Source organism: Cupressus sempervirens, chromosome 7, assembly GCF_028749045.1.
Source record: "Cupressus sempervirens isolate cs-2001-9-10 chromosome 7, ASM2874904v1, whole genome shotgun sequence".
In the NCBI taxonomy this organism is placed as follows: domain Eukaryota; kingdom Viridiplantae; phylum Streptophyta; class Pinopsida; order Cupressales; family Cupressaceae; genus Cupressus; species Cupressus sempervirens.
Window position 1 is genome coordinate 5,777,598 of NC_143124.1, and position 20,297 is coordinate 5,797,894.

Consider the following 20,297-nt stretch of genomic DNA (forward strand, 5'->3'; position numbering starts at 1 on the left):
TTGTTTTTATTCCAAGGTTTACCTTTGTCTTTACCATTTCCATTGTTGTTCTTGTCTTTGTTTATGAAAATATCACCCTTTTTGATAGCAACATCTTCAATACGATATGCACTCTCAACCATGGCATTGAAAGAGTGAATAGTTTTTTCCTTAGATCAAAGTATAATTCTAGTATGAGTGTATTGAAAAAAAATCCATTTTTTCAGCCTCTAGAACTTGCTAGGGATATCGAGAGTATAATGACCTCCATTGTTGAAGATATGTTGCGAGAGGTTCCCCTAGGTTTTGTTTGATGTTGCATAAGTCCAACACTATTACAGGATGTTGATTATTATAGGAGTATTTCTGGATAAAACTTTGCACAAGCTCGTCAAATGTTTTAATAGGAGGACTCAACTTGGTGAACCATTCCATAGCTTGCCCTTTTAGACTCCTAGGGAATAACCTCATAAGAAAGGTGTGTTCATGCATAAAATCCATGCTAAGAGCATAAAAATGCCTCAAATGATCGTGAGGATCACCATTTCCATCATATTACCTCTATATCCTTAGGAAATGGTAGCATGTAGAGACTCCTATCAAATGGAAGTGCACATATTGATTCAACAAATGAAGTTTTAGGTGGTTCTTTTGAAGCTTGCAATTGTGCAAATTGTTTCCTCAATTCTTGTATTTCTTCCTTTAATATTTTAGCTTCAGTGGGTTCTCGTTTTGGAATTATACGCTCTATATCAAAATCTTGGGGAAGTTTTCATCCTCTTGCTGCCATGTATCAGAAATTTTGGTCTCCATTTTCCTCTAAAGCTTTGAGCATCAATTTTTGAGCAAAGCCATCTTGTTGGAATTTCATAATATCTTTGCTAGTTACTTCTTCATTACTTTCATGATGAGAAGGGCATGTGCCCATGGTGACTCTAGGAATTCTTAGAGGTGTGTTGTTGCCATCATTGCCATCAAAAGGATTTTGAGAGCAAGTCCCCTTGTTCCCTTCATGGTGAGTATAGTTATTGTTTTTAGCTTGTTGATGTCCTTTCTCCCTAGCATACATGGCTTCTTTTATCCTTTGATTTTCACATGTTTGTTCCTCTAAATGATGTTGAACTTCATCTGGGTGCACCATGGTGACCAAATTGTTCTCACCCTTAGGTGTCTCACAAGGTGTGCCAAATGGGTTTTCAAAATTGTAAAGTGGATTATGCCTAACATTAGCTATTTGCATTTCAATAGGCTCAGGGTCTTCCACACAAGGTTTTCTGCAAGGACGTCTCGGTGGGGTTTCTAATTGTTTGAAAATAAAAGGGGTATGGCTACCACTCCCAACTTGAAATCTAGTTGTAATTGACATGTAAGGACTTGTCTTTGTTTAATAGGACAAGAAAAGTAAGTCAGATTTGAAGCTTTTACAATCAAGATTAGTCACTTTGCAAAGTGTGATAGATGGCTTGTGAAACAATTCTCAAGAATTTACAACACTAGTGACTCGAGCTGAGCAAGGGAGCAAGAAGCTCAATAGAAAGTAGCTAAAAAGAACAGTAACCAGATTTTGACAAGTGATTTATCAGTGACATTTCAAGACTTACATTTGACAGACTAAATCCGTCTTTTCAACCTGGGACAACTTCCTAACATACAAATGTGCAACTAGGACCCAAGAGATGGAAATGACACACCTTAGACTAGAAAAACTAGAATGCAGATGTTGTTTTGGCAAGAAATGGTTCTAGGCGATACTTTCTCAATTACCAAGCAACAATAAGATAACGTAAAATGTTGTACAATACTCTTTAGAACAAGAGGGCAATACTTTTCTTGTAGATGACAGTTCACACAAAGCAATGTGATAGACCTCAATATACAAGTGCGATATAACTCATAATAGGCGGGTGATACAATTTTGGAAAATTATAGTTGCGTGATATTTCTTTAGAGACCAAGCGATAAAGTGTTAGTTTGTGTGTATAAAAGACTATTTTTGACTCCAAAATTTGTGTTTTAGTCTTGACAATCAAGTGATTTTTTAAATCAGATAGTGTATGTTTCCAGCAAGGTTTACAAATAGTAAGTGTTTTAACATGTCTTAAACAGTTAAAAAAAGGTAAAAACAACCTTTCCAACATGCACTTGTGATATCATAACAACCTTTCTACTAATATTACTGTGATTGTTTGATGTGCAAGAATGTTAACATTGGTCAACACATTCAAAAATAGTAGCCAATCAATCTACCCTAAGGTCACAGTTCATTACTCAACAAATTGGCCCACGCTTGATGCTCCTTCACCTCACACCAAGTGGTTACCCACAAGAGATATTGGCTTTTTCATGGAAGTGTCATAAGCACAACCAAGGGAACACATATGGTGAGTGTAAATCTTGGGGTGATCCGGGTAGTCCACTAGGATCGATCCTTGCACCAAGAAGTTGAGTGGCAAAATAAGGTGGATACTAACCTAGGGTGTCTAGATAGGGCTTCCATTTGTAGTGTTCCTCTTGCACCTAATTAAGGAACACCCCACCTTGCAGTGGGTAATAGACCTCACAGTCACAAGAGCACCTTAAGCATTCTTGCCTAGTGATCTCCCTATGGTCAAAATCCCATAAGTGATCACACTAAGTGAAGATAAACACTACGTCTACCAAGGTTTTGTGTCCATGATAGCCTTGAGTTTATAGTGGGTTGGAAGAGCCAGGTAATTTTCTTGTCCCCACTTGGGTTGTTCCTCTCAGGTTGTCCAAGAGATGACCCTCTAAAGGATCCTAACTACCACAAAATGGATCCACTCTCACGGGTCAAGATTTCTGATTCACCTCAAGGGTGAAGAGCATACTCTCCTACCTTGATTGCTTCCCCCAAATATGCCAAGAAGATTAATTTTACCCTCTTGCTTTTGAATTCCAAAGGTGGGTCAAGATTTTTGATTCACTGTAAGGGTGAAGAGCATACTCTCCTATCAACAAAGAACCTCAATCACAAGTTTAATGTGCCTAAAGAAAGAACAACTAGTAGATGTCGCATATGAAATAGGAAAGAAAGAAAAAGCAAGCAAGTGTTTGGTTTTTATGCGTTGAATAGCCCTGCAAACAACCTTTAGTAACCCTTTTGCATTTGAAGCTTTGACATGCAATCTTTTAGGCAATGTTTCAAATTTTTCAAAATGGCAACCTGCAACCACAACCATTAGCACTATGGGTTAACTCTAAAAACAAAAGGAAACCTATAAATGGACCTCTGTAAAATAATTTAAAGACCTAGAAAAACTAGCAACCAGCCAACAACAACTAAAAATTGACCAAAACACCCCAAACAGTAAGTAATCTCTGTCAGGCAATGGTTTTCATTGGAAGACTGCCATACGATACTTCTTAGTATAGACGTGCAACATAACTTCTTTGTGTGATATATTTGCTTTAGCCAGATGACATAAATTTGCATACGGAGGTGATAAAATCCAGTATGGCCATGCAACACTATTTCCAAAAAAAGTATCGCATAATAGTAATGTGAACTATCGTAAATAAAAATAGTGATGAAAATAACAAAAAAGAGGACAAAACCCACTGTTTTGCCCCACGGTGGGTGCCAAAAATGTACAGTAAGAAGAGTGTGTTGGAAAGAGAGATGAAGTAACTAAGAAGGGGGGTGAATCAGTTACCACAAAAACAAAACCATAGATCCCTTAGATGTCTTATAAAACTAGTTACTGCTGTCACTAGGTAGCCACACAGAAAAATGTTGTAACTCGGTAGAAGTATGTTAACTTATTAAGCATTCACAAAGATTTAACATGCATGCATAAAATAAATAACATCAACACAAGAGACACCAGATTTAACATGGAAACCCAATATGGGAAAAACTACCAAGTAACTAGCTACCAATTTTCACTCTTTTGAAGTGAGCCCCATTAGGAGCCAACCCTGTTAAAGGTTACAAAACACATTGTTAGGTGTGACCTTGTTAGAGGATTTATTCACCCTACTAGGAGTGGCCTTGCTAGAGGACTTTAGAACAATTCAATGGAATTGTCCACCTTGTTAGAGGATTTACAAAATGGCTATTAAACCAACTCTATTAGGAGATTTAGAAATCACTGCTACAATGATGAAAAAGTAATAATGAAGTGACCTGAATGAGATGCAACTAAACTTTGTTGATATAGATCTCTGTTCTACTTCACTAGATCCTCACTAATCGAATACAACTTTGCTGCTCCTTAAGGATATATGATCCTTCTACAAATTCTCTCACAATTTCCTCTTTACACAATCAATTCACTTGCATGCTCATTCATTACAATTAAAATCCATAGCTTGACCTTATATTTAGACCTTAAAAATTATCAAGTCGGCTCATTTAGAAGTTACATTTACTAATAAACATTACATCAGTTGGCTACAAATATTACATGAAACAATTAAACTTTATTTCCCAAAATAATGAAATCTTTCATTAGCCAACCCTGCTTGGTAAATACTACTCCAGAAATGATTTTCAATGTTAACCAAGTGAAGCTCGGTAAACACTGCAAACTCTACAAAATCTTATGGAGACCAAGTGAACTTGGTAGACACTAACTTTCCTTCGCTGACATTGTGAGCTCGGTAGAAACTAATTTCTATCACATAAGCCTTCAACACCTGAGTGAGCTCAGTAGAAACCGTCTTCACAATGTAACTTCCAAAAATGCTCGATAGACTTTATAATTTACTTAACTAACCTTTTGAGCTTAGTAGACTCTATCTTTTTCTGTGCTAAAGAACTAAGCTTGGTAGACTCTTTTTGATAACTAATATGACATTTGTGTAATATCAAAGACAACACATAATTGAACAATTATATCCAACAATCTCCCTCTTTGGCATTGATGGCAACACAACATGTCATAGCAGAATGAAATTTGAGAACAAGTCTTTTTCTGATAGAATATTTCTCCCTCTTAGATTTTATTCTACAAACTTCTCTAATACAACAACCTCCCTCTGTGAAAGAATTATATAGCTTCTTATCAAGCAACAAACTCTCCACAATCAAATTCAAATTTCAGAAAGATATGACAGTACACTCTCCCTCTTTGACAACACATGCTAAAGACAACACAAACCAAATGAGTTATAATGTACCTTGAGTATTGCTTCATATGCAATGTTCTCATGGCTATACTGCATCAACTAAAAGATTTTCAACTTGGTACCTGTTGATGCATTAGTAAAACTTTATTTTAGTGAGCTTCAGATAGGGGAATGACCCCTAACTTACTTCTTAGATACAAGAATGCATCCTTAGGTAAAGGCTTGGTGAATATGTCAGCAATTTGTTCTTTTGTATGGACATATTCTAATTTGATCTCCTTATCTTGCACCAATTCTCTGACAAAGTGATACTTTATTGCAATGTGCTTGATTTTTGAATGCATTACTGGATTTTTAGATATGTTGATTGCACTTGTATTATCACAAAACATAACAACAGGTTCTTTGATTTCCTCCTTCATGCCTTCCAATAATTGTTTGAACCAAACAATATTAGAATAATTTACTATTGCTACAACATACTCTACTTCACCTGTAGATTGGGATGTACAATTTTTCTTTTTACTTGTCCAAGAAACCAACCTCTTTCCAAGAAAAAATGCTCCTCCACTTGTACTCTTTTTGTCATCAATGTTTCCTACCTAATCTACATCAGTGAACACTTTTAAATCCATATTACCTCCAAATTTGTACCATAATCCATAATCTTCAGTTCCTCTCAAATATCTCATGATCCTTTTGATTGCCATCATGTGATTTTCTCTTGGTTTTGCTGAAAATCTTGCTACAATACCAACTGCAAGAGCAATATCTGGCTTTTTATGAACTACATACTACAACTTTCCAATCATTGATATATATAATGTCTAATCTACCTCTTTTGATTCATTATCCTTGGTAAGCTTTAGATTAGTACACATAGGAGTTCCAACTGGTTTACAATCCTCCATACCAAACTTTTTGAGTATCTCCTTGATGTATTTAGACTGAGTGATCTCCTTGATGTATTTAGACTAAGTGATGTAGATACCATTCTTACTCTGCTGAATTTGAACACCAACAAAGAATTTTATTTCACCAAACATTGACATCTCAAATTCCTTATTCATTTTCTCTGAAAACTCTTTGCATAGATCATCATTTCCTGTGAACAAAGTATCATCTACAAATATTTCTATGAAAACAATCTTGTTATCTGGTCCTTTCTTGATATACAAGCTACTATTATCATTAGTTCTTTGAAAACCAATCTGAATAAGATAGTTATGCAATATTTCATACCATGCTCTAGGGGCTTGTTTCAGACCATACAATGCTTTGTGTAATTTGCAGACCATGTCCTTCTTTTTTGGATCAACAAAACCTTCAGGCTACTCAATGTAGACTTCTTCATCTAGTATATCATTGAGAAATGTTGACTTGACATCCATTTGATATACCTTAAATCCTTTGTATGCAGCATATGCTAGTAAGGTCCTGATACCTTCCAATCTTGCAACAGGAGCAAAAGTCTCTCCATAATCTATGCCTTCTTCTTGAGAGTATCCTTTACATACCAGTCTAGCCTAATTCCTTGACACCTTACCATCTTCATTCAACTTATTTTTGAATACCCACTTAGTTCTAATTACATTTTTATCTTTAGGCCTAGGTACAAGAGTCCATGTTTTGTTCTTCTCTATTTTCTCTATCTCTTCATTCATAGCCTTAATCCAACTTTCATTTTTTAATGCATCTTTGACATTTCTAGGTTCAAAATCAGCAAGTAAACAAGTACCTTTTAGCTTACTTTTTTTCATAGTACCTTCAGATTTGTCTCCAATAATCTGATCTAGTGCATAATGTCTCCTAACATACTTGGCTAATACGAGTTCCTTGCCTTTTCAATGAATTGCATTGTCATCCTCTTGTACTTGAACTTCAGGTTCTAGCTATTTTGACTGTTGCTCGGGTCCTTCAAACTCGATAGGCATTGGCTCAGTAGCATTTGAATGTGACTCAAGTTTCTGTAGCTCAGTTTGAACTTCCTGCAACTTGGTTACTGAAGACTCGGGAGTAGAAGATTCCTAATTGACAGGTGTATCTGACATTGTATCAAGTTTAATGAAAACAAATCTCTTGTAATCTTCTAGTTCTTTTTTGTTTTCTTCTTCAATCCTTTCTGCAAACTCATCAACTTTCACATGTGCACTTTCTATGACTTTGTGAGTAGACAAATTCAAACATCTATATGCTTTACTCTTGCAAGAATACCCCAAAAATATCCTTCATCACCTTTCACATCAAATTTACCTTTTCTAGATTTTTTCAAAGTGTAACATTTGCTTCCAAATACTTTTAGGTAACTTACATTGGGTTTATAGCCATACCATAACTCACAGGGGGTTTTGAATGAGTCCTTTTTTAGCTGTACTCAATTCAAGGTATGAATTGCAGTGTTGATAGCTTCCTTCCAATATTTGATAGCAATGTTCTTTTAAATTATTAAGGTTCTTGCATAGTCCATGATAGATCTGTTCTTCCTTTCAGCTATTCCATTTTGCTTAGGAGTTCCAGGTGTTGATAGTTGTCTTTTTATTCCCCTTTCAATGCAAAAGTTATTGAACTCATGGGAGATGAATTCACCACCTCTGTTTGAATTCAAGAATTTTAGTCTTTTGCCTATTTTCTTTTCTACTCTAGCCAAATACCACTTGAACTTTTCAAATGCTTCTAATTTCTCTCTCAGATACATGACCATTATCATTCTAAAGTAATCATCAACAAAAAGAATAAAGAACTTTTCTCCAGTATAGCTCTCAATTCTAATAGGTCCACACAAATCAATATGCATAATTTTCAAAACTTCTTCAGACTAATAGTTCTTACTTTTAAAGCTAGTTTTTTCCATCTTACCAATCTGACAATTCTTGCATAGACCAACATCAAGTTTCTTTATACTAGGAATGCCTCTTACTTTCCTAAATTTGCATATTTTCACCAAGTTATCAAAATTCACATGACACAACCTTCTATGCCATAACCAACTTTCTTAAACTTGAGCAACAAAACATGAACATTCACCAAGTTTAAGATAGAACAAGTTACCTTTTGTTTGTATGCCTGATCCAATTAGCTTTCCTTTGTCATCTAGTAGTCTTGCTTTCCCATGCATGAATTCCACTTTGAATCCATTATTGAATAGCTATGCCACACTCAACAGATTGTGTTTTAGACCTTCAACCCAATAGGCATTATCACATACAAGCTTTTTGGTTAGTGATATTCTTCCTCTTCTTTTTATGCAACAAGATTCATTATTACCAAACCTCACAATACCACCATTATAGTCTTCAAAATGTTCAAACTTTGTTTTATCACCAGTCATATGATGAGAGCGACCACTATCTATAATCCATGTATCATTTTTGCTCACATGAGAGATAAGTGCCATTTTATCTTCCTCATCATTATTAGATTCATCTCTTCACAACAATGTAAACAATTTCATCTTCTTCTTCATCAGAATCATTAGAGTCCTTAGCCATGAAACATGTTTTCTTACATTTTTTCTTGAATGATTTGAAGTCTTTCTTGCCATTGCACTTGTGACCTTTCTTTTCATCTTTGTTTTTCTTGTTTGAGCACCTAGTAGCAATATGACCAATTTTCTCACATGAAAAATAGATTAGAGGAATCTTACCTTTGTATTTTTCTTTGCCTTTAGAATATTTCCTTGCTAGTAGAGCTTCAACCACCTCAAGATCACTGTTAGAACTGTGTTATGTTTCTTCTTCACTTTCTGACTGAGAATCCTTTATCTTCTTGCCTTTCTCTTTGAGTGAAAGCCTTGCTTCAAATGTCAATTCAATGTTCTTGGAAGCTAGGACATAGTTGTCATAGTTATCTAGCTCAAATATAGTCAATCTTCCTACTATGGCCTCTAAATTTATCTTATGATTTGCTTCACATATTTTTTGAATTGTAGAAACTCTAATTGAATAAATGGGAAGTAATGTTCTAAGAACTTTACTTACAACTATTTCCTCCTCAATGTCTCCTCCAGAAGCTTTGATTGCACTGAAAACTACTTTGACTCTTTCAACATATTTGGCAATGTTTTCATCCTCTCTCGTCCTTATCTGATCAAATTGTCCTCTTAAACTTTTTGCTTTGGATCTTCTTACATTATCATCACCTCCATAGATATCTTTTAGCTTGTTCCACATTTCAAAGGCAGTTTTGCAGTCCTTGACATCATCAAATTCTTCATAGCTTAGGGCAGATGTAATGTCTATCATCATGGTGTTATGAGTCTTTTTCTCAGCAATGTCATTAGCAGATAATGTTCTAGAAGGAGTTACATATGCTTGATCAAGATATTTCAATCCTGTATCTCCAATGGAAGCTAGATGGAGTTGCATGAGACCTTGCCATGCTGAAAAGTTATCCCTAGTAAGACTTGGAATTTCCCTCTTGTAAGACATCTTGATATTAGGCTTAGATCCTTGAAATCCTTCCTGCAAGCACCAAATGCTCTGATACCAATTGTTGGAAATAGAGATGAAGTAACTAAGAGGGGGGGTTGAATCAGTTACCACAAAAATAAATCCACAAATCCCTTAGATGTCTTATAAAACCAGTTACTGCTATCACTTGGTAGCCATACAAAAAAATGTTGTAACTCGGTAGATGTATGTTAACTTATTAAGCATTCACAAAGATTTAACATGCATGCATAAAAGAAATAGCATCAACACAAGAGACACCATATTTAACGTGAAAACCTAATATGGAAAAAACCACAAAGTAACTAGCTACCAATTTTCACTCTTCTGAAGTGAGCCCTATTAGGAGCCAACCCTGTTAAAGGTTACAAAACACACTATTAGGTGTGATCTTGTTAGAGGATTTATTCACCCTACTAGGAGTGGCCTTGCTAGAGGACTTTAGAACAATTCAATGGAATTGTCCACCTTGTTAGAGGATTTATAAAATGGCTATTAAACCAACTCTGTTAGGAGATTTAAAAATCACTGCTACAATGATGAAAAAGTAACAATGAAGTGACCTGAATGAGATGCAACTGAAATTTGCTGATATGGATCTCTGTTCTGCTTCACTAGATCCTTACTGATTGAATACAACTTTACTGCTCCTCAAGGATATCTAATCCTTCTTCAAATTCGCTCACACTTTCCTCTTCATACAATCAATTCACTTGCATGCTCGTTCATTACAATTAAAATCCACAACTTGACCATATATTTATACCTTACAAATTATCAAGTTAGCTCATTTACAAGTTACATTTACCAATAAACATTACATTAGTTGGCTAAAAATATTACATGAAATAATTAAACTTTATTTCTCAAAATAATGAAATCCTTCATTGGCAGACCCTGCTCGGTAAATACTACTACAAAAATAATTTCTAGTGTTAACCAAGTGAAGCTCATTAAACATTTCAAACTCTACAAAATCCTTTGGAGACCAAGTGAACTCGATAGACACTAACTTTCCTTCACTAACCTTGTGAGCTCGATAGGAACTGATTTCTATCATAGAAGCCTTCAACACGCGAGTGAACTCAGTAGAAACTGTCTTCATAGTGTAACTTCTAGAAATGCTTAGAAGACTCTGTAATTTACTTAATTGACCTTCTTAGCTCAGTACAGTCTTTTTCTTTGTTGACAAATTGAGCTTGGTAGACTCTGTCTAATAATTGATATGACATTTGTGTAACATCAAAGACAACACATAATTGAACAATTGTATCCAATAGAGTGCACTTCCCTAAACCCTTCTATCCAAGATTTTTCATAGATTGGAAAGCTTGAAATGGCAGCTTAGGGCTCCCTAGTCATGGAGTGCAAAAGCATACAAATGAGCATAAAATGGCTGTCAGTTGAGCCTTAGAAATGCAGCTTTTGCTAGTAAACCATGAAATGAGAGATTCTTTGAGCAAGAGCAAGAATGCTAGTGTTAAAGAACTCTTGAATATGCAATGCAAGGATGAGAGTAAACTAAGATGAAATGCACAATGCAATAAGTTAATAAAATGAAAGAGTTACATCCATACTAATTAGATTGTGATCTAAACTACTTGCAAAAGAACTACACTATATGCAACTAACTAGGATGACATGTGACAAAATTCTATGGATGAAAGAAATGTAGACAAGAAATGGTATTCTCCACAAAAACTCTTAAGCATTCAAATGGAAAACCTACAGCATAACAATACTCAAGACTATGGATCCTTTGAGGGGGGAAGCTCTCTTCCTTTTAAAGTCGTACGAATGAAAGAGATCAAGATTGAGATGGTGGATGATCAATGGTTCAATTTGAAAATGGGAGGGATCCATGTGCACACACAAGTCAACCAATAGAAAATAAGTTGACTTATCATATAAGACAAAAGTCTCACAAGCCTTTTCTTTTAATTGCAAAATGGAAAAAGAACTTTATGTGTGCACTTTAAGTGGGTTAGAAGAATGGGGTCTTTGATTTAATTAAAAGGGGACATGTTCTTTTAATCAAATAATGGAGTTAGGATAGCATAGTCAAACTATAGGTTATAGTCAAATTAATTGATTATTAGCAATTTGGTCTAGGTAAATGATTAATTAAATTAGCCAAAATGCCGAAAAGTGGGCTAATAATCTAGATGACCATTTTTAGGTGATTATAGTGATTCATTCTTATGATGCTCAAAGCTCTTGGGTACCTCACTTTTTTTAATATGTTCAAAGTCTTTTTTATGACAACTTAATGTGTATCACCATTAATGGCCAACAATCCACTTCCTTTGGATCGTTCAAATGTATTCATCGAGGCTTCCCATAACTTTATGTTCCCAATTTTGAGGGTTATGACTATCTTTTTGCCTCTTTTATTTCAATTGGTTGTGTTAGGGGGTTTTCCTACCTTAAACACCTTCTCAACTTGTGAATGACCACTTTACTAATGATTCCTTCCTCACTTTCATTGAGGATGAAGGCAACATTTAGGTTAGTCTTCATTGCCTTAACACATTTTTTCAAGCTTTTGGGTCAGTGATTTAGTGGCACAAAACTAAGTGTTAAAGGCAATCCTTTCTTCTTGCCTCGCCTTGGATTATCGAGTATTGGTGGAAATAGATTCAACATGGTAGAATATTTTGATTTCTAGGCATCCTATTTTCTCTTAATGGTTTTGTTGTTAACCTTTGAAATGTGGTTTTTACCTAGAAAAAGAAAAAAAAATGCTTATTGGATTGCCAAAACCACTCTTATTGGTGGGTAAGCTCTAAATTTTCTTAGAAGTATTGGCTTCCATTCATGTGTATTACTCCTCATGTCAGATTTTTTCAAGAGTGTTGGCTTCCATTCATTTGTATTATTCCTTGTGTTAGATATTTTCAAGAGTGTTGGCTTCCATTCACATGTATTACTCCTTCAAAATCCTCTTACAAGAACTTGAAAAGATTTTGTAGCACATTTTATGGGCTTATGGAGCTAACCATCAACAAAGTCGTTTAAGATTATTGTTGTCTCTCTAGGGAGTTTGGAGACCTTGGACTCTTATCTAACTAGACGAAAGGACTAACCATGTCTTCCAAATATGTCATTTGCACCATTTTTGGCATTGAAGCTAAAAAAAATCTTCTTAAGAATTGTATTTCTTCATGATATCTTATTGTTAGACAAGTCTGAAAAAGAATTGTCTTTCAAACCCTTCTTATTATAAAAAAGAAGTGTAGATTCAGGGCACTTTTGTTGCCAAATGTATTTGGCATGCCTAGGAAGCTTTCAAACCTTGGCTTTGTTTTGATGGGGCCAATTTTTGTCATGACCTTTCTTTCAACCAACACATTATCTAGTGGTCTCCACTTATTTTATCTTAGGGACTTCCTTTTTCCACTTAATTCCTTTCCTTTATATCATGCATTTCCATAAATGCAACATGCTCACTCCACACAATTTTTCTTCTTGTGCTATAATGAATCTTCATACTTGGCAAGATATAGAGGCCCAGTTTCACCTTACTTGTGTAGATCGATAGACATTCAAACTGATGGTCTTGATACTACCTTTGAATATGACTCACAAGCTTGACATTCATTCTATCAAGCCATGGTGGGAGGGCTAAAATTGGTTTCCATGTAAATTTTGTAAATACAAGCCCATGTTTGGCTACCATTGGTTGAGTCTTCACCTACCTATGGCCCCAACCTTGAACCAACACTTGTATTCCTCTTAGTCCACTTGGTGACATGGGTTCCTTAAATTTTGGCCTAACATTATGGAACCTAAGGTGGCACATTTCACCTAGTATATTCTTTTCCAAGTATTTTTTCTAGGCTCTCGTCTTTGGCATTTGGGTGTGTCAAACCTTTAGAGCCCTTCTATGGGCAATTCAAGACATTCATTCATATTTTTTGGTATTGCAAAAGAACTCAATAATAATGGGTTTGGATTCATGACATCTTTTGGTCCTTTAAGACAAAACCCTTCTCTTGGCATATCATCTTGTTGGGAGATTCATGCAGACTTCCCTTCAAATCTTTGCAAATCTAGCATGTTGTCAAGATGGAAATCCTCTTCACTCATTGGAAGGATAGAATTGCATTTTTGTTCACTCACAACTGTCTTGATATTAATGTCTTCTTATATTTTAAAGCACACACATGTAATACTTTTATGTCATAGATTCAAGAACAAGCTATTAAAGTGGCCCTTGAAGTGACCCACTTGCAAGAGTCATTTTAACATTGGGAAAAATACCCCTTGTATGATTATCTGAGTATGATTAGATGTTTATATTTTTGGTGAACATTTTCTGCCTTGTGGTCGTCAATGTGGTTGTAGTTCCTTCATCCATCACTCACATAATCCACGTTCCTAGGCTCCTCATTGCTCCTTTGGGTGGGGGAAGAGATTTCTAGTGTCACCGTTTAGCCTCACCACCTCGTGGTGGCTCTGCTTCTAGTTGGCCTATTAACAATGAGGTTACCTCCACTCTTAGTGGCTGAGTTGGTTGGGATTTGTGGGCGACTCCAGGTCGCCCACTTCTTCTAAATGGTTCCCTTGCGTGGCCCTGGCAATTTCTCCAACTAGAACAAAAATTAAGGAGAGAAAATTAAGGAAGGTTGTTCCCTTTTGAACCCTAATTGTGACCTTATTGAATAATGAAGAAATGAGGATGGTCATGATCTTTTACCTTTAGCAATCACTTCTCTAGCCATTTAACGATTTTGTTGTTGTTTCTGAACTCTACCCACATTTATTTTATTTTTATTAACGACTTTACAAACTTCATCCATATGACTCATAGAATGACTTTATGTCTTCCTTTAAAATGTGAATAATATAATTTTAATTATTAATTAATAAAAAATTACCTATTCATCACAAAAATTTATTTTAATATATAAAACATTGCATATTAAACCAATATATTTTCACTACATATCAAATTATATAATAATAAAAAATAATATATAATTTTCGGTCACATAACCTTGAGCCTCTTTTTGGTGCAAACAGATTTTTTACCATTTCCATAAATTAAAATATTTTTGGTACAAACAGATTTGTCACAATGCCAAATCTAGTACTTGCACAATTTGGACTGTTGTCTCGCATCTTTCGAGTGGTGACTTAGAACTGGATAAGGCACATTACCTATCGACCTCACGTTATAATTTTGTTCTTAAACTCATCAAAAAGCTGATGCAAGAAAATTTAAAGACTAATAAAATTTGCCTCCAATTTGCAGGGGGCGATGGCTTCTGCATCGACGTACACGTTTGGTTTGTCTTCACTGAATCGATCTGCATTTGGATGGCGTTATGGTGAAATTTCAGGGAATGGGGTGTTGGGAACAAACACCACTTGCTATATCGAGGTACGTTAATTTGTGTGAGTTTGATGTTTAATTTTCTTTGTTTCATAGACCATTGAGCACAATTTTGAAAAGAAACAGAGGAAGAAAGGATCTAGACTTCAATTGCTGAATTTCGCCGTGCTGAATTTTGTTTCTGCATTTTTCAGTTAATCAAATAATATGGTGCATTCGAAGTAAGAAAAATGCCCGTGGAGAAGGTTAGCTTAGATAAAATTGGATTCTTTCACATTAGTTGATCAGTAGTTGCGTGCTTTAGAGTAGCTCGCACCTTGTGAAATTCACCAATATATGCCAATCTCGGTGTTTTGCATTCAAATCTTTTGCTAGAGTTTAATCAAGGGGGGAATGTAAATGGTGAAATATTCAGAGTGACACCTATTATATTCAAGACAACATTAGTTGTAGACGAACAATATTTGCTCTGCACCTCATGGAGGACAATAGGCAAGTGGAAGCATATTAATGAGAGGTCCTAGATTTTAGTCCAGAAAAAAGTAACATGGTACCAGAGCTAGTCTATGGGCCCCAAGCAAAGAAAGCTTGAGAGAATATCTTCCTACTATTTTTTGAGTGGACTTATTTCAGATGGAAAACCTATTACATATCAGATATTAGTAATTACAAACAACCTTGATGTAACATGACTAATCATGGTTCACTATCATCGTAACTAAATCCTATGATTTTATCACATAAGTCCAGATGATTGTCCAAATAGATTTCAGATTCCATCTCATTGCAAAAATCATGGACACATATAATCTAGGAACTCCTAGCAAAATCATTAATTGATCAGAACTGATGCCGTACTTTTAATTATACCACAAGGGTATAAAGACGCATGTTGCCGCTTCAAATTTGTAGGATTTGTTGATGTATAATTCTCTTCCAATTGTTCATACAACTCTTTGGAACGCCATGTCGATTCAATAGACAAACTAATGCAATTCAAGATATATAGGCTGGTGATTTACGCTTACCACAACAATATGCTGCTATACTAGCATTACCGATTCCGGTTTCTTCATGCCCAAATGCACGGCAACACTATTGAAAGTTATATTCATTTCTATGATCTGATGCTTCCAATATCTGAATGTCCAACGCCTATATACACTATTGCGAATCTGTTGAATATGCAGTCTTGTGCTGCTGCACTTATTTCTATGTAAAAATAAAAAATCTATTTATTTTGCACACAATTCCATAGTAAAAGACATTTAATTGCATATTCCATTGTTTCTTTACTCTCCATATACAATGACAGATGCAAAAGGATATAAGAGTCACGAGCTTTCTACAGTCCATGAGAGTGATTGAGAGTGCTTTCAGGTGCAGCTGTGCTGAATTTTCAGCTTTAATGTTTTAGGTCACATTCTGTGATTCATCATAAATATGAGGAAATTTTTTGATTGCAGAGTATGATATAAAATATTGATCCTAAAAATTGCTACAAAGTTTCATCCAGAAACATTCTCAATCAGAAAGAAATATACAAACAAAATACAAATGAAACCAAATAGCAAAAGACAAACTTTTTGTCTTTCATCATGGAGAAACCTACCTTGGGAACATTGCATCACTGGAACCTGACTATTTTCTCTTAATTTTCAACATGTCAGCATACACAACACGATTTGGTGAAGCTATGACTAAAACTTGGAGCAGTCAATCTCTATGGATCAAAGAACGGAGCTGCTACAAGAAATGTATAATCTCAATAATATTTTTTTCACTAGGTTAAGTTATAAAAGGAGTGAGTTGGGGAGAAAACAGTTACTATTTTACATTTTTTCAGTTTTATACAAGAGGATTTAAGTTTTCTTATCTTGGAAATAGTAGTTTTGGGACGAAAACCCTTGGAACTGGATTTTGGTGATTTCAACATATAGTCACAACTATGTTGAAAGTGAAATCTTATAATTTGGTATTGAAGATGGATATCTTTGAATTTTTTTTTAATATGTTTTGGCTTGCTATGTTTGTTCATAATAATCCGGTCACTCATTTTACTTTGTGAGTATCGCTTTCTTTATTATTCTTTATATACTGTTGGGTGCCCTTCAGATCTGAAACTTGTTCACACATCATAATTTTTTTGACATCTTCATAATCTTGCTTTGCTTGTGGAGCCGTTTGACATCAATGACATTATCAATCTCGTGAATGCCTTTGACATCAACGACAATATTCCGTCAGGTATAAATATGATGTAAAAGGCCATTTATTGGGTGGACGTGACTCCACAAAGTGGAGACATGTCCAGTCAATACATGCCTTTACATTGGCAATGATTTGTAATGCAAATTAGACTGATTACCAATTGGTGTTTAATGATCAGTTTGTTTAAACAAACCTCTACAATAGTTGCTGACCGGAAAAACAAATAATCAGACTTAAATCTGAGATATATGTTTGCACATAACCAATCATGTGATCATGACTCGATCACTATATAAGGTGAACATGAAAAGAACAAGAAAGAATTTGCAGAGGCAGATTGATGATATACTTGGATATAAAGATCAGATTTATTGGATGATAATAATTTGTATTCTAATATGTTTGTGTATGTATTAATATAAGTAAGGTATATTGGAATGTATGCATGTTATGTGTAGAGTGGAAATATTACTCAAGTTTCACAATACAAAGATATGCCAATCACACAGAATGGTCCAATTGATACATATGAAGTAAAAACCTAACACACCATTCATACGACAATACCAATAGGTAAGGAAATGATTTTTTTATTAATACCAAAAACCAACATGAGTACATTACCAATGTTCTAAACATTTATAGAAGGGTCGGTTAATTGGAAACCAACCGACGCATTTCCTCACCACCTAACTACCCAACCCAACTAGCTTTAACAAGTACTAACCATAATAGTTACTTTATTTCGACTATATCTATCCCCCCAAAAAAAGAAGTTGTCTTCAAGACGATTGTAGAACATGAAACCAACAAAAAACAACTTTGACTTCAAGAGGAAGGATGGGAGGACATCTCTATGCTCGGAGTTCCCCTTAGCCATTGCAAGTCTTGCTCAGTTATCTTCTGCTTTGTCCGAACGCCCTACAATACCAGTAATGCATCCATCTTTTTGGTTTCTACGGTGGCAACCTTGCTCTACAATTCAACTTTTTCTTTGTTCCAGGCTTCTTGCATAGCAACTTTCTCCACTGTCCACTCCCGTTGAAGACTCTTTCTTTCTAGTTTCAAAGATTTAGCTAGGTTTTTTTCCTTTTGAAGGTTCAAAAAGGTTCCCCGAAAGGCAACCTTCATAGCTGGTAGCACCTCTATGAGAGGTGATTGTTCCTATCCCATGGAAATGATAGAGCTACCTGTCTATGTAGTAGCCATGTCCTCCTCTGAATAGTCACCTTGTTCTAGTAGTCCCCAATCTGTGTGGCAGTTAGTCTGCATAAAGGCAGCCAATGCCTCTGCTGCTGTGATGATGGTTTCCAAATTCTGAGCCTTGGCCTACTGCACAATCTTCCTGGTAGAATGCTCCATGGCCTAAAGCTCAGTGAGGAACAGTTCGGCCTTAGTTGCAAAAGAGGTTGTGTCAGATGGTTCCCCATTCTCACTTTGGATCTCTACCTGCTCCTCAGCAGCTGTCTCTAAGGGTGAAGACACCATGCCTTCTTCCTCGAGTAACTTGTCTGCCTCCTCCAGAATGGTATCTGTCTTGGCCACATCCATACCAGTCACTATCATCATGCTACCTTGAGTGTGAATTTTCTCGGTTTTCTCCTCTCCTCCTACTGGTTGTACCACAAGAGCAACTGGATGGACTATTTCTCGGTCAAGAGGTCTTTGTAACCTCACTTTATGGGCACACTTTCTTTGGCACCTCAAATCTATGACTCTAGTACGGGAGGGTTGTTCTGGAAAGATAAGTGGCACCATCTTCGGAACTACTATTCTGGAAGCCCCCCATGTTGGAATTTGTTGCCTACCACCTATTCCTTCCATGACTCTTGCTTGATTTGGATTGGAATTATCTGCTGCCTCAATCCGGTCCAGATCACTAGGCGTGTTTTGGTAAAGTTCAGGTGGTTTTGCTACTCCTGCTGGAAGTGACCCTTCTGTAGGTGGTAAAAACGTCACCGTCTGTGGAGTCCCTTGCAAATGACTCAGGCAGATCTCCGCCTCTTGTGAGTCAAAAGAGGATGAATCCATATCGCTGCCTTCTCCTGAACTTTCGTCATCCTCCTCCTCTTCCACTTCTTCGATCACTACTGTTTGTTTCGGCTTCTTTTTCTTGGGTTCACGTCCATTGTGGGGTCCTATGGTATCCATATGGAGCTAGTATGTCATAGCTAGTTTGTAGGGCTCCACCCTATTAGCCAGTACTAGAATTCCTCGGTGCTCATTGCTCACCTGAGTGCGTACTGCTTCTAAGAACAATACCATTGTATGATGAGGCATATCAAAGGCTTTGTGTTTCAGCTCCATGAATTCTCAAAGTCTATTAGAAAGAAATTTAGCCTAGTTATATACTTGCCTTTTATACAATCCCTCCACTGCAAGTAACATCCAAAGGGCAATGTCGGAAGTACGGCTGCCTGCAATGAGCTTACTTTTAACTAGTTCTACAATACAGTGCCATTCATCATTTGCTATGAAAATTTCCTTTAGACCCTAACTGTTCTTCAAGATTCCTTCCCATTCCAGACTGGTAAAATCTTTCCGGCACATTAATTTCAACCATTTCTTCTTGTCTTCTATTGTCATAGAAGTTTTTTCCACTTCTTGCCCTCTGTTGGGAATTCCGAAAACCCTACTTATTTCTTCTGCTGAATAAGAAATGGTCATTTGTTGCTTGAAGTGCTGTACTATAGATTTATGACATGATTTCTCATAACCTATAATAAAAATTCATAGGATAGGCTCAAATTCTTTTAATTCAAAAATTGGCATAAAAATTATTGTCTACCTTTGCTGTACACAATGCCTTCTTCAGAGGATGATCCGCTTCCGCTTTCTCCCACCAAGCCCTGCACTCACTTCCCATCACACTTTCAAATGTAATGTTCTCAACAGTGATTGTGATTTTCTGTGCCGTCTTCTCTTTACTTTTTGTCATCTTCTTTATTTCCTTTTTGGCTTCCAGTGCTATAGGTTTCTTCTTTTTGGAGTTGATAATGTTTCTTTTGCTTGGATTCCCTATACTTAATTTCTCCATTGTGCGTTGATGAATTGATTCCCAAATCTCTTGAACTGTTTGTCTATGCCACCTGTACCATCGGTCTTTCTGAAGTAATCGCTTGTAACCAACTTCCACTTCCATGTGTAATACTACAAGCTGTACAGATATGGATGCTTCTCCTCTTATCTGAGTATCCCCTCGTACTTGTACAACTACCTTATGTCCCTCC

At 35.9% G+C, this 20,297-nt stretch overlaps 1 protein-coding gene across 1 annotated transcript in view; it reads left to right on the plus strand.

Moving 5' to 3' along the window:
* Positions 1–14,597: 14,597 nt before the first annotated feature.
* LOC149545133 (uncharacterized) overlaps positions 14,598–20,297 on the plus strand; it is a 106,628-nt gene continuing 100,928 nt past the window's right edge. The window contains exons 1-2 of the mRNA XM_089790529.1: positions 14,598–14,672; positions 14,776–14,904. Of these exons, the coding sequence (XP_089646655.1) occupies positions 14,782–14,904 (123 nt within the window). The 5' untranslated portion in view covers positions 14,598–14,672; positions 14,776–14,781. The remainder of the gene's footprint in view (positions 14,673–14,775; positions 14,905–20,297) is intronic.